At 42.2% G+C, this 13,789-nt stretch overlaps 1 protein-coding gene across 4 annotated transcripts in view; it reads left to right on the top strand.

The window, feature by feature from the left end:
- Positions 1 to 357: 357 nt before the first annotated feature.
- DNM1L (dynamin 1 like) overlaps positions 358 to 13,789 on the top strand; it is a 37,119-nt gene continuing 23,687 nt past the window's right edge. For 3 of the 4 annotated variants that reach the window (XM_042890512.1, XM_042890513.1, XM_042890511.1), the window contains exons 1-2: positions 358 to 584; positions 11,312 to 11,459. In XM_042890512.1, the coding sequence (XP_042746446.1) occupies positions 483 to 584; positions 11,312 to 11,459 (250 nt within the window). In that variant the 5' untranslated portion in view covers positions 358 to 482. The remainder of the gene's footprint in view (positions 585 to 11,311; positions 11,460 to 13,789) is intronic. The other variant, XM_042890514.1, reaches the window with a different exon arrangement.

The raw sequence follows: 13,789 nt of genomic DNA, 5'->3' as shown, positions 1-13,789 counted from the left end.
CAGAGGTCCCTTCCGATCCCAGCGACTCTGCGGTTCAAAGCCCAGTGTCCCGAATGAACGTGGTGGGTGTGCTGCTTACTGAGAACTGCCTCCAGTGGGCTGAGGCAGGGCCTCGGCCCGCGGGCCGCAAGGCTGCTGGTGACGAGAATCAGCTTTATTGCATGAAAAGATTAAAATCCGAGCCGGAGCTGCGACGCGATACCACAGCAGACGCGCTGGGCGACCCGCAAACGCCTTCGGCCCCGGACAGGAGGCCCGAGCGGTCTCCCTCCAGCACTACAACTCCCGTGATGCCCCGCGGCACTCAGCCCGCACTGCCCGCTGGGGGCCGCGCCGTGCGCGGGGGCCGGCGCCAATGGCGGCAGGCGGAGGAGGCGGCTGACGGGAGCCGCTGCCCGTCGCGCCATTCATCGCCGACGCCTTCCCCCGGCTTTCTCTCTTCCCCCGGCTCCGCCGGGCTGCCTGCCGCCGCCGCCGCCGCCATGGAGGCGCTGATCCCGGTGATCAACAAGCTGCAAGACGTCTTCAACACGGTGGGGGCCGACATCATCCAGCTGCCGCAGATCGTGGTGGTGGGCACTCAGGTGAGGCGGGGGAGGGACGGGACGGCGGGCGCGGCCGGGTCTCGCTGCCCCGGGCTGCGGTCGGGGCGTCCCCCGTTCCTCCTGGGCCGCCGACCCGCCGTCTCCGTTTCCAAGGGCACGGGGGGAGGAGGGCGGCCGGGACGCCCTCAGCTGTGCCCGCGGCCCCCCCGTTCCGCTGGGAGTGCCACTGCCGCCGCCCTCCTTCCCCCGGCTGCCCGGGAGCGGTTCTAACGGCCGCGGCTCTCTCCGGGGCTTCCCCCGGCCCTAAGGGCCGCCGGGCGCAGGGATGGAGAGCGGAGGGACGGGCGTCAGCCGTGCTGCGGGGTCGCTGAGCTGTTTTTCCGCCTTTGGGACCTCTTTGTCTCGGCTAATGGTTGGCAGTGAAAGCGGCTTGACTTGGCGTTATAGTCAAGGGACTTGACTGTGGCCGTGTGTCCCAGCCCTCTAAAGCTGTGAAGCTGAACGAGCAGCTCCAGACCCTTCAGATGTGTCCGAACGGGACGCTGTTCCTCAGCAGAACTTCTGGCAACACAGCGTGCTGGAGGGGAGCAGTGGCAGCTGTGGAGAAGTGAAAATGAAACATTAAGCACAACCAAAACTTGGCGTTAATACACCATCTTTTTATTTATTGAATGTATGCCATTACTCAACAATAGCAGGCTGTTGTCAAGAGAATTGTGCTAGCTGCTCTGCAGCCAGATATCATTATGTGGCTTTGAAGACACCAACTGTAAGCTTAAAGCTGAAGTATGGCAGAGCTTTCCTTAAAGCCAGTCATAGTGCAGGACTGGTTGTAAGGCAGTGAGCTCTTCCTTTGCTTAGCCAACATCAGTCAGGTGGTTCAGAGACTGTGTCAGCTGCCTTAGAAAAGAGGTCCAGAGCACTGGTACTGAGGAGGAGACTTTGCGCTGGTTGGTTATATCAGGTCCTTGGTTTCTGGAGAGCACAGGAGCCCATCACTTTATAGAAACTTCCAATCTAATTTACATTAACAGTAATGTCAGTAAGTTGGTTTTGTTGTTGTCGGTGCTGTTTTTGTTTATTTTTCTATCAGAAAGGTGTGAGGCAGAGGTGTGGCATTTTTATATGTGGAATTCATGGGAGTATTCTTTTCTGCTTCATTCTGAGGTGCTGAAGTCTCTTGTATCAACCTTATTCTAGTTAACTTTTCAAAAGTACATGGAGTATGTAAGAATATATTCACATATGAAGGCTACTTTGAAAGTAATGCTCCAATTTTATCTAGCATCAGAGGTGGATGTAAGTAAGATGGCAGTAGAGGTTGAACCTTCCCACCAGTATTCCATTCATTACATTTTGTTGCAGTGTGACAGATGGCAGCAGAGGGGCAGTCTGACTAAATGGTGTCTGACATGGAAGTACATATGAAGCAAAGTGATATTATTGAATTCTTGTGCAGAAAAAATGGCACCCATTGTCATTCACTGAGGCTTGTTGAACGTGTATGGAGCCCAAACAGCGGATGTGAGGACAGTGAGGCAGTGGATGGTACGTTTCAGCAGTGGTGACAGTGATGTGAAAGGCAAGCCATGTTCCATACATGCATGCACAGCTGTCATATCATGAAATGAAGGCCGTCTCAATCAGCTGATCCGCACAGATCAACAGATTACAAGCAGGGAACTGTGCGCAGAGCTGAATATCGACTGGAATATGCATTGGAAATCATGGTGGCAACACTGGAATATCACAAATTTTGTATCAGGTGGGTTCCATGAGTTCTGACACAGCAACAGAAAGAACAGCATATGCAAGTTTGTCAGGACCTTTTGAACCAGTATGAGGTGACAGTTTCCGTATCGAGTCGTTACCACTGGTGGGACATGGTGTCAACACTGAGAACCAAAGTTAAAATGGCAGACCATGGAGTGGTGACATGAACCTTTTCAATGGGAATTTAACAGGATGCAGCCCTTAGCGGGTAAGGTGATGCACGTTGTCTTTTAGGATGGGAAAAGGGTAATCCTTCTGGGTCTCCTGAAACCCGGACAAACCTTCAACTCTGACTACTTCATCGCAACACTGACTAAGCTGAAGCTTCAAACTTGCAGTCAGGCCAGGAAAGAAGACAATTTTTCTCTTGCAACACCATAACATCCAGCCTCATACCAGTTGGAAGATCGTGGAGCTCGTTGCCATTCTATGCCTAACTTTCCTACAGTACTCGCAGTATAGTCTGGATATGGCTTCTTCTGACTTCCATCTGTTTAGGCCAATGGAAGACGGACTGTATGGGCAACATTTTCCTAGCAACTACACTGTCATAGCAGCTGTGAAACAGAGGCTCACTTCCACTGGTGCAGATTTTCATGAGTGTAGCATGCAGGCCTTTATTTATTGCTGGCGAAAACGTGTAGCTTATGGTGGTACCTATGTTGAAAAGTAGTGTTTTGTACTGCGAATTTGCTCTATCGTATAGAGTTCTTGTGCTCTTTGTTTCTGTTGTAGTTTCCATGGAAACAAATGGGAGGTATTATTTTCATAGAGACCTATGTATATTTGACTTGAGTGGCCTACCCTTCAGTATTAATACCCCTTTGGTGTCCAGAATGGTAAGGTATACTGATACTGTATCTTTTAGGAAACCAGCTTGAATGCTTTTATATACCTTAGGAGAACATGTAGCAAGATGTATGGGAAATCGTATCCTAATTTTGTTCTTTTGTTTTAGTCAGGGTTCCTGGAAAATGTAATTGTCTTCATGGGTGTAGGGATTCTGTAGTTATTTTATGCAATTATTTTATAGTTAAGATTGTATTGTTTTAGTCATTTCAATCTAGTTTATGGCAGACCAGATTTCTGGAGATGTCTCACATGCGTCCTTAGACCTGACAGTTTTGCTGCAGGGAGTTGGCTTCCATGTGTTTTTGAAACTTGCCTTTTAACAATGTTCCTTATGATATTTTTGGCTAAGTGCTGTATGACTCAAAGCTTTTTCCATAGTTGATTTCTTCGTGGCCTCAGGCATATGCAGTCTCTACTTTTTCTCCTTTTTGTAACACTCACAAACAGTTTTGAATTTCACTCCTCCGTTTTCCTTTGTGGAAGCAAGTGCAGTTGGTTAAGGTTTCTATTGCTCTCTGATTTCTCCTGCTGTTTTTCTTTGTTTCCCTGTTGCTTTTCCTGAATGACATGTCTACATATTCAGCAAAGAAAAGTAAAATGTAGATTTTTGTTGTTCCTTATTCTTAGCTATGTTCTGTACCTCTTTACTATACTTCTGTTGTGTTTTGTGCTTACGTCTGCCTTCAGTTCTCATCAAAGTACCCCACTTTAATTCTTCCTTTTCTAGCTGTTGTAGAGTTAGTAACTATGTATAATCCTTCCTTTCTTTGAGAGGGTTTTTCCTGTATCAACTTGCCCCTAGGATTCATTTTGTGCAGTCCCTCTGTTTTGAATGAATGACATATCCTAGTTTTTCCTTTTTCTGGATAGGTTTGGATGCTGATTACAAAGCGTTCCCCCACAAATGTTAGACATTTAATGACCTCTTGCCCTTTTTTGAGTGGTGCTCCTATGACTCGGTCACCTGAGAATTCCATCTTGTTTTCCACACAAAAATTGTAAAAGTCATCTCTGTGCCCTGGTATGGAATCTGTTAAGAAAAGGGTGGACTGCTGCTGATAGGATTTGCAGGACATCCTTACACTGCCAACTTTTTATTGCTATTTTAGGGTTTTGCTGTCCTTCCCAGATACGTGTGCTATTTTTCCTGATTGAGTATTTCAGTTGCCACCTTACAGCTGTGTTGTTGAAATGCAAAACGGTGTACAGGCTGGGAATAGTATACAAATGGTATTGTGACCTTATGATGTGCTTTATGCCAGTGCTTTGCTTTGTGATCCGTGTAAGGGTTAAGGAGGTTGTGTTGAGGTGTGAACACATAAATACTAGAGTTAAAATGAGGTGCAGGGAAGAACAACTGAGTATGGCCTTTTATGTGTTAAGGACGTGTAGGTATTATAATAGAAATACCTACATTACAGAAGAGAGTATGACTTTTAGAATAAACATCAACAGAATCTGTGTCTTGAGTTGTGTAGAAGTGAATTCCCTTTTTCTTTTTTTTTTTTTTTTTTTTCCAGGTCTTTAATTCTTGGCATCTCTTTTGGGTTTCTAGAAGTCATTGACCTAGATACGTACTAACATTAGTGCTAGATCTGTGACAAAGGATTCTCCTAATACCAGTGTTATTTTAGAAAGGAAAAAGTTGTGCTTTGCAGTGGTGATCATAATAGAGACTTCATGATGAAATTGCTTGAGTAACCAGCTGCAATTCATGAAGGGATTTTGAAAAGACCTTTCAAGTGGACATTTATGTGTAACTGAAGACTGCGTGACAGTAAATGCTATTTTGGGACTTACAGTGTTGAAGTATATCTTACAGCACTTACTGTAGTTTGGTCTGTTGGTTGCTGCCATCCAAAGGAGCTGTTTCTTAAGGCTCTGTGATTGCCTCATAGATGAGCATGACATTTTTATTTTGCACAGTTTCAATTTTTTTCATTTTTATTTTTGCATTTTATTTGATGCTGCACAGAGCTTCAGTGCCCTTCCCTGCAGAGGGAACTTGGGCACTTGGTTCATCCAACAGCACATCCTAATCCGTTGTCGGCAAAAAGACAGTTCTGAGTGAAGGAAACTCGAGGTTGTGCCAAGCAACTGGGAAGCTCTGTGCAAACCCATGACACGATTGGGCATCCTCCCTCTTCATTTTTTTGGACAAGCAATATTTCTTGGGTTTTCAGTGCAGTTGTCTTTAGATCCCTTTTACCTTTGTGATGGGGTGGATGGATCTGCAGCGTAACTTTAGTGCTGTCTCTATTGCCTGGGGAGAACTTGTTTTTGCTCCTGGGTTTTGCAAGCTTTCTGTGTTATTTAATTTAATTTTTGAGTGTCTTTGTGTTTCGATATAATTCCCTGTATCTAGTTACAGGCATAACTGTTTTCCCCTTTGCCATCCCTTCCTTCTGTCAGATCATGCCCTGACTGTTCTGGTGAGTGTTTCAAATGAGCAGCAAAATGAAGCTGACATTAATTAGGTGTTTTCTTATGCCAGGCATAACAAACTTTGCTGCTAAAGTGAAATAGTGCAGTAATTTTGTGTGCTCGATGCCAGGGTTCTCTTCTTATGATTGGTAGCAGTTTTTCTTTGAAAAACTGTATTGTAATTAAAATGGACGGATCCTATATCTTTCCCTCAGGAGACAGCACAAGGAAAACATGTTTTCAGGAAAACTAAGAGAATCTGTAATGAAAGGAACAAGCCTTGGCAAGTGTGTTTTGGGATCTGGAGAGAAAACAGCTGTGTAGGTCTTGGAGAAGATTTCCTTGTATTGGTAGCCAGGAGGTTCACCGGCTTCCTCTCAAAAAGTCAAGAAGTGTCTCAGTTGTTTAGGGCTTCTTACATTTGGAAATACAACTTGGCTTTGTTTTGCTTTCCTTGATTGAAAAAAAAAAAAAAACAACCAAGAATGATATAAGTGATAATATGTAAGGGCGATCTTTCATGCTTTGAAATGTGGATCATTAAACATCACATTTCCGTGAAATAACCGGTACTGGTTGATTCTAATTAAATGAGGTATTTTTGTCTCAAGTGAAGTATCAGAGGACCTTGGGAATTGATGTATTGAGAAAGGATAGAACTGCAAATCTTCTGTGTATCTGTTAGAGTTTGGCCTGCATTTCTTTTTAAGTGTGTTGCGAATACAGGATTCCAGAACAACTCAGAGGGAGCTCTGTACGGTCTGGCTTTTCTCGCTGCTCATACATGAGCTGTCTTTTGTGAAGAGACTCCCCATGGATACCAGTCAGGAAGAAACCCTGACTGAAGTACCCACATAGATGCTTTAAAAAGAAGGTAATGTTCCTGTGGACTGTGCCTCAGTGAAAACATGTGAAAACAGTGAAAATATAAGCATCAGCTTATATTTCCCAGTAACAAAATTAGAGTTGAGTAAGCTGTACACATATTCATTGCTAAGAGATGGTTTAGCTTGCGGGGCCTTTCTCATCGTTTCTTGTGTGACAGAAGTTGCAGGATTTCCGCCATTTTGTCTCAGATGTCAAAGTAGACACATTGCTTATCTGAAGAAAATTCTTCAGGAGCTGTGTCACAGAGAAGCAAAACCTCTCCTATTCGCCATTCCGATCACTCTCAAATGTTTCTTTATTATTATTATTATTGCATTCTTATTTTCTTGTGCTGTCCTGTAGTAAGTCTGTATTCTGTTTTGGGAGTTCTTTACAATTGTTTTTTTTCTGTACAATTTATTTATTTATTTATTTATTTTGCTGTTATGATTAGATAATTAAACATTTATTTGGTCCACTTGAAAGGAATGATGATAGAACAAGGGGAAATGCCTTCAAGCTCAGGGTGGGTAGATTTAGGTTCGATATAAGGAGAAAAATCTTCTACAGTGAGAGTAGTGAGGCACTGGACCAGCTTACCTAGTGATGTGGATGATGCTCCTTCCCTGGAGACTTTCAGGGTGAGGCTGGATCAGGCTCTGAGCAACCTGATCTAGCTGTGGTGTCCCTGTTCATTGCAGGGGAGTTGGACTAGATGCCCCCCTCAAAGGTCCCTTCCAATTTTAAGGATTCTGTGATGAAGAAAACTTACCCCCACTTGAACCAGTTTTTGTTGGAAATTCCACAGGACATCTTTCCCAAACATTAGGAAGGCAATGGATTCTTATAAGATGACTTAAAATGTGTGCAGCCAAGCCCATTATTACTTTAATCACACTTGAAATATGCAACCTATGACTGTAAATTCTAATGGTGCTTGTGCATCAGTGAGTCTCATGGTGGGTCTGCGCATTACCTTCTTACAGCATGGGCTCCCTAGGAGCAGGCTGGCTTATCCCCTGAGCTGCTTGTTGAGGTCCTGTGAGACACAGGGAAGTGAAGCTCAAAAGAGTTGGCATGACCTTAAGGACAGCCTCCTCTTAGCATGTTGCTAATGGTGACTAATGATTTAGTGACAAAGGACACAGGCAAGACTGAGGTATGCATTGTCTTCTTTGCCTTTATCTTCACCAAGAGGATGTTGTAGACCTTTCTGCCTCTAACTGAGACTCAAAATGGAGAGGAAATGTCAGTAGCAGGAGAGAGTTGAGTCAGTGCTCTTTTGGACATGGAGAATGCACCTTGGCAGTCTGTATATGGGGAGCAAGGCTTCTAAAACTGGGACTGCTAATTAGGTCACTGCGGACTTGGAAATAGAATAAGAAAGCTGGAAAGGTGAATGTTGGGATAAGTTGTATTTATGCACTTTGGGTTCATTGTAGCACTTCTTCAAAATTTTCAATGCAGAATGTTTTCCATTTGCCATGTCAGCAACCCTGAAGAGTTTCTGAAAATAAAATCTTGTTGCAAAGGAAGCTGGGCAAAGTCATGTCCTATCCACCACTTCAGAATTCCTGAGAAGTGTGGCTGGTAATTCAGCTGGTTGCAAAGGAAATTATTTTCATAAGAATTAGTGTAATGGATGGGAGCGTATGTGTACTGATACTTAGAAGAGCACACAGGTGAAATAAGCAGGGACATGTAAATATGGAAGGTAGCATGAGGATGTAAAGCAGGGTCACAAGGATGTTTAATGAGTAGAAATGCTGTTTGTTTGTTTGTTTGTTTTTTGTCACAGTTCTAACAGATCTCAGCTTTGTAATTTTTGAGAGAAGTGCCCCACTGTTTCCCTGTTACTGTCCTTCATCCTTGATTCTTTTAGATTAATCTGAAAAAGATGTTTACAGTGATGAAAACATAACTCTTTATGCACCAATAAGAAACTGGTAAGATTTACATCATACGTACTGTGTATTGAAATAAAACATTTAAGTTCAGTCCCTGTGCGTATCTTCCCTTCTTTTTTTAGTACTTCTATTTGTACTTCTAAAATTGTTTTGCTGTCCACTGAACTTGGTGAGACAGATGGGTAACAGAGCAGAGCATTAAACACTTATTTCTGAGCAGTTTATAAGAGGTTCCTGTGGTCATTACGGCTTGCAGATATGCCAAATTAGGATCAGGGTCCAGAGGAAAACCTGACTGATTAGCCACAGAAGATTGGAATGTGTTGATGCTTTTCTGGAATTGGTATTTCAGTCCTTGCTTCAAATCATGACAGTAGTTCCAAGGAGATGATAAAATAAGCATGATGGTGCTGCAAATTTAACCCCTCAAATTCACTGGTACTCTTACTCCTAAGTAGTAGTTAGTCCCTGCCTACAATGATATGAAAAGTTGTCTGAACTGAATTTGTATTCTGAACAGACTCCATGTCTTTCAATTCTTCCCCCTGGCAGAGAAAGATCAGTTTTGTTTTTACTGCTCCTCTTGTTGTGCTTCCAGATAATTGTTGGTAATGGATGTATATGGGACCCAGATTAAGGAGTGCATTATTAGATAGTGTATCATGTTCCAAAAGCAGATTGCTTCAGTAAGGAAACCTAATGCAATTAGAAACAAATTTCCTGATGTGTGGAGTATTGCAATGTCTCATCAAATATGACTTCACATTTGCCATTTATTAAACCACTGCAAAGGATTCAGATAATTCCTTTTACGTCTGAAAATACCTGGGCTGTGGGAGTGATGTAGGATATAGTGTTCTAGTTCCGTGTGTAATTTAGTATAGAATCATAGAATGGTTTGTGTTGAAAGAGGCATTTGCAAATCATCTAGTTCCAGTCTGCCTGTTGTGCATAGGGACATCTCTAGATCATGTTGCCCAAAACCCCAATCAGCCTGGCCTTGGACACCTCCAGGGATGGGGCATCTACAGCTACAGTCTGCTCTAGTACCTCACAACATTCATTGTGAACAATTTCTGCCTTACATGTAATCTCAACCTACCCTCTTTAAGCTTAAAGCCATAATCCTTTATCCTGTCACTGCGTAATCTTATAAAAAGTTGTTCTCCATCTTGTTTATAGGCTTCCTTCAAGTTCTGGAAGGGTGTAATGAGGTAATGGGCAGCCTGGTCTAGTACTGAATGTGGAGGTTGATGGCCCTGCATGGGACAAGGGGATTGGAGATTCATGATTCTTGAGGTCCTTTCCAACCCTGGCCATTCTGTGATTCTCTGGAACCCTCTCTTGTCCAGTGCAAACAAGCCCAGCTCCCTCAGCCTTTCTTCATAGGAGGGGTGCTCCAGCCTTCTAAGCATCTTCATGGCCCTCCTCTGGATCCATTCCAACAGCTCCACATCTTTCTTGCACTGGGGGGGGGCCCAGGCCTGGACGCAGTACTGCAGATGGGGCCTCATGAGGGCAGAACAGAGATGGACAATCCCCTTCATCCTGCTGGCCACCCCTCTGTAGATACAGCCCAGGATGCAGTTGGCCTTCTCACTCACACACTGCTGACTCATATTCAGATTTTCATCTGCTGATATACCCAAGGCTTTCTCTTCAGGGCTGTTCTCATTTCCTTCAGACTGTATTTGTGTCAGGGATTGCCCTGACCCAGGTGTAACACCTTGCACTTGGTCTTGTTGAACCTCATTAGGTTCACCTGGGCCTAGTTTTCAAGCCTGTCTACGTGCCTGGGATTGCACCTCTTCCTTTCAATTCACTACCATGGACTTTGATGTAGATTTATTTGGAAAAATGTATACAATCTGTGTTGTTTTGCTATTCATCCATTAAAACAAATGATATTGATAAGTAATTGTTTGGTAAGATGATTCATATAGTAGCAACTCCTAACTGACTACTGTGATTGTCAGGGCAGGTTTTCTTATGACGTGCCCATGTTGACTTATTAACTACAGAAAACAGGAAGAATTGAATACTTATGCAATATTAATGTAATATTAAAAACAAAACACCACCCTCAGAATCTTAGTGGTCAGATTTTCAAACTACTATGGTGACATAACTGTGTCTATTATTAATTGTTAGTTTTAACATGATAGTAATCTTGAACCACTCCTACAACCCATGTGTTCACATTTTCTTATTGGACTGTGTAGCCTAATTTGATGTTTTGTGAGAGATTTTACAGAATGCTTTGAATGTAGGTGCTTAAAGAGAGTTTAGAATTTCCCAACTTCTAAGCATTTCACAGCTTCTTACAGATTGTTATTCTGTGGATAGATGTTTGCAGCCATTCAGTAGTAAATATGTGTGTATATACATACACACACACATGCAGAGGAGGAAAAACAATGTAAAACAACTTCTGTTCATATGTTTAGATTATAAAACATCATTTGTACTAATGAAGCCAATGTAATATAGTATCTATGAATAATAATAAAAAACTACTAGAAGTACAGGATTGTCTTGGTTTGATGGACTCAATTGTATATAGTTACTGTTTTCTGTTTGATGCTCCTGCTTTTATTAGTGTTGGATTGCAGAGTTAAGTGTTACTGCAAGATGTTAGAAAATGACATAGATTTATTTTTACTTGTTTAATTTAGCTTTAAAAAATAGAAGATGCATCTATCACCATGGCTTTTAAATGTCAAGGTCAAGTTTAGAAATTTACTGTTTTATAGCAGATTTGTCCTTTATTGCCTATGTGGTATGGTATCCCTATTAGATATAACTAGTCTGTTGAATGCTCCATATAACTGTATAGCAGAGGATAGCTGAACGCTGTTTAAGGGAGTGAAAACAAACTAAAACTGATACACTGGCAGCATTTTGTTGTTCAAGAAGGTCATGTAACTGTATTCCAATTTTCAGAGCAGTGGAAAGAGTTCAGTGTTGGAGAGCCTTGTGGGGAGGGATCTGCTCCCACGAGGTACCGGAGTTGTGACCCGAAGACCCCTCATTCTGCAGCTGGTGCATGTTTCCCCAGAGGATGGTCGGAAAACAGCTGGAGATGAAAATGGTAAGTGTGATCCAAGAGTGTGTTTGTTCTAGCAGGAAGTAGACTTCTAATTTTCTGGTGTATTTTACTGTAAAATCAGTTGTTGTAATCTTAAAACACTTTTTTTTTTTTTTTTTTTTTTTTTTTTTAAATAAGTTTCCTTGGAAGAAAAGACTGCCATTGTCACAACTGCGATGTCCATAAAGCAAACGTCATGACATCAAAAGCTTTTGTGTATTTAGAATATATTTAATGTTTTAAGCATTCCTGTTTGTTCTTAGCAAGTGCCTTTGAGAAAATCAGGCCAAAGGAAGCATTTCAGTTTCGATAACGATTGTCAATTTTGATAATGAAGCATCAAGAACATGATTTCCTTGTGTGTGCTTTTCTCCCCCTTCTCTTTTGCTGTTTAAATAAGACCTTTCCTTGAAGTTATGAGTGTGTGACTTTTTAGAAGGAGGTGAAGAGATGGATAAGCTCTGGACTAAGCAGTAGGAGAACCAAAACCAAAGAAAGCTGTGGCAGACGTGAGGAGAATTGGATGTGTTCTTGTAGCTTACAGTTACTAATTGATTGAGCTACTCCGAGAGATTTTAAGCACGTCAAGAACGATGCTTTAAGTTGTCTGAAGGTGTACCTTGAAGCTTTTGTCTTCTGTGATGCTTCATTATTACCTTGCCGCAGATGAAGAAAGTCATCTCAGTGGTCCCTTGGAAGTTTGAACACTCCTGTTGCTCTTGCTCTTTCACAAGAGCACCAGTGGCATAGCCACTTACTGATTGTCTCACACACACACACACACACACACACACACACACACACACACACACATTTAATTTAGATAGTAAAGGTACACAGACTTTTGATGGTGTGATAATTTTGGGCTTATAGTTATTATTTCTCAGTGTGTCTAAATTATTCGGAACTGATTTCTAGGAATAGTAAGTTAGGGTATCAAGTTCTTTGCAGTGTAATATTTGTAATTGTTGGTCTGTTCAGCCCAAGGAAAAAGAGACTGAGAGGGGAACTGATTAATGTTTGTAAATATCTCAAGGAGGGTGGGAAGCAAAAGCATGAGGCCTGGCTCTTCTCGGTGGTGCGTAGCAATAGGACAAGGAGCAGTGGCCTAAAGCCTGAACATGAAAAGTTCCATACAAACATGCAGAAGGACTTCTTTACAGTAAGGGTGATGGAGCACTGGAACAGGTTGCCCGGAGAGGTTTCCTTCTATGGAGATATTCAAGACTTGTCTGGATGCCTACCTGTGCTGCCTGTTATAGGGAAACCTGCATTGGCAGTGCAGTTGGACTCACTGATCTGTTGAGGACCCTTCCAACCCCTGTGATTCTGAAAAACAGTTACTAAAGTTGGGCAGCTGAAAGGTTAAAGCTTCCATTTTCAATATTGCTGCAAGCAGAAAACACAATTCTGATTCATAACAATTAAGTGCTTTTAGCATGCATGACTCAGTGTACAATCCAGGCAGTGCTTGATTGTGAAGAGATCATAGAATAATTCAGAATGGAAATGATCTCAGGGAGGTCTGAAGTCCAGTATTCTGCTCAAAATAGGGCTGGCTTTGAGCTCAAGACCAGATTGCTCAGGTCTTCATCCATTTGGGCCTTGAAATCCTTCAAAGATAGGAAATGCATAGACTCTCTTGCCTATTGTTTAAGAATGGCACGTTGGATTTCTTTCTAAGTGGCTTCATGCTAATGGCTTTGCACAATACATGAATTTTGGTACTTTAAAAAAAAAAAACAAAAAAAAAACAACCTTTGACTTTGGGTTGTTGCATAAAACAGGATTTTGTTATTCTCTGTGACTTTACAGGTATACAAGATAATTTTGTAATGAAAGGAATTCCGAGTCAAGGCAGAGGTTTTCTGCTGTAGGTTGCATTTGATCCAGGGATTTGAATTTTAAATTGGAAGTGGGATCATTATGTTACTGCACTAGGATGTTGGGCTGAATTAATATTTATAAGGTCCATTTAGACTTTTAGAGAAAAACATCAATATTTAAGACATAATTTCTTCTGAACGTTCCTTTGAGAGAAATGTGGGCTTGTTTGTTAAGAACAGACAAACTTCTGTAACTTTCACCAGTTGCATTTGACTTGCCTCTCTTTTCCCTCAAAAATTCAGGCAAATCAATGATTTTGTCATTGATGTGGTTTAGTTTATGCACAGGTTATCTTGTTTCATCTGAAAACATGGGATCAAGCTTGGAAAAAAACAGATGGCAGCCTGTTATACTGACAGATACAGATGTTACCTTTATTATGACTTGCATGTTGAGGTACAGCTTGAATGTTATAAATTTTGTAGAGGGAAGACTTGTGGGTAAGA

Source organism: Lagopus leucura, unplaced genomic scaffold (genome assembly GCF_019238085.1).
Source record: "Lagopus leucura isolate 7727_CA_CO unplaced genomic scaffold, USGS_WTPT01 Super-Scaffold_100159, whole genome shotgun sequence".
Taxonomy (NCBI): Eukaryota; Metazoa; Chordata; class Aves; order Galliformes; family Phasianidae; genus Lagopus; species Lagopus leucura.
The sequence above is the reverse complement of the archived record's forward strand: the minus strand, read 5'-3'. Positions and strand labels throughout refer to the sequence as shown.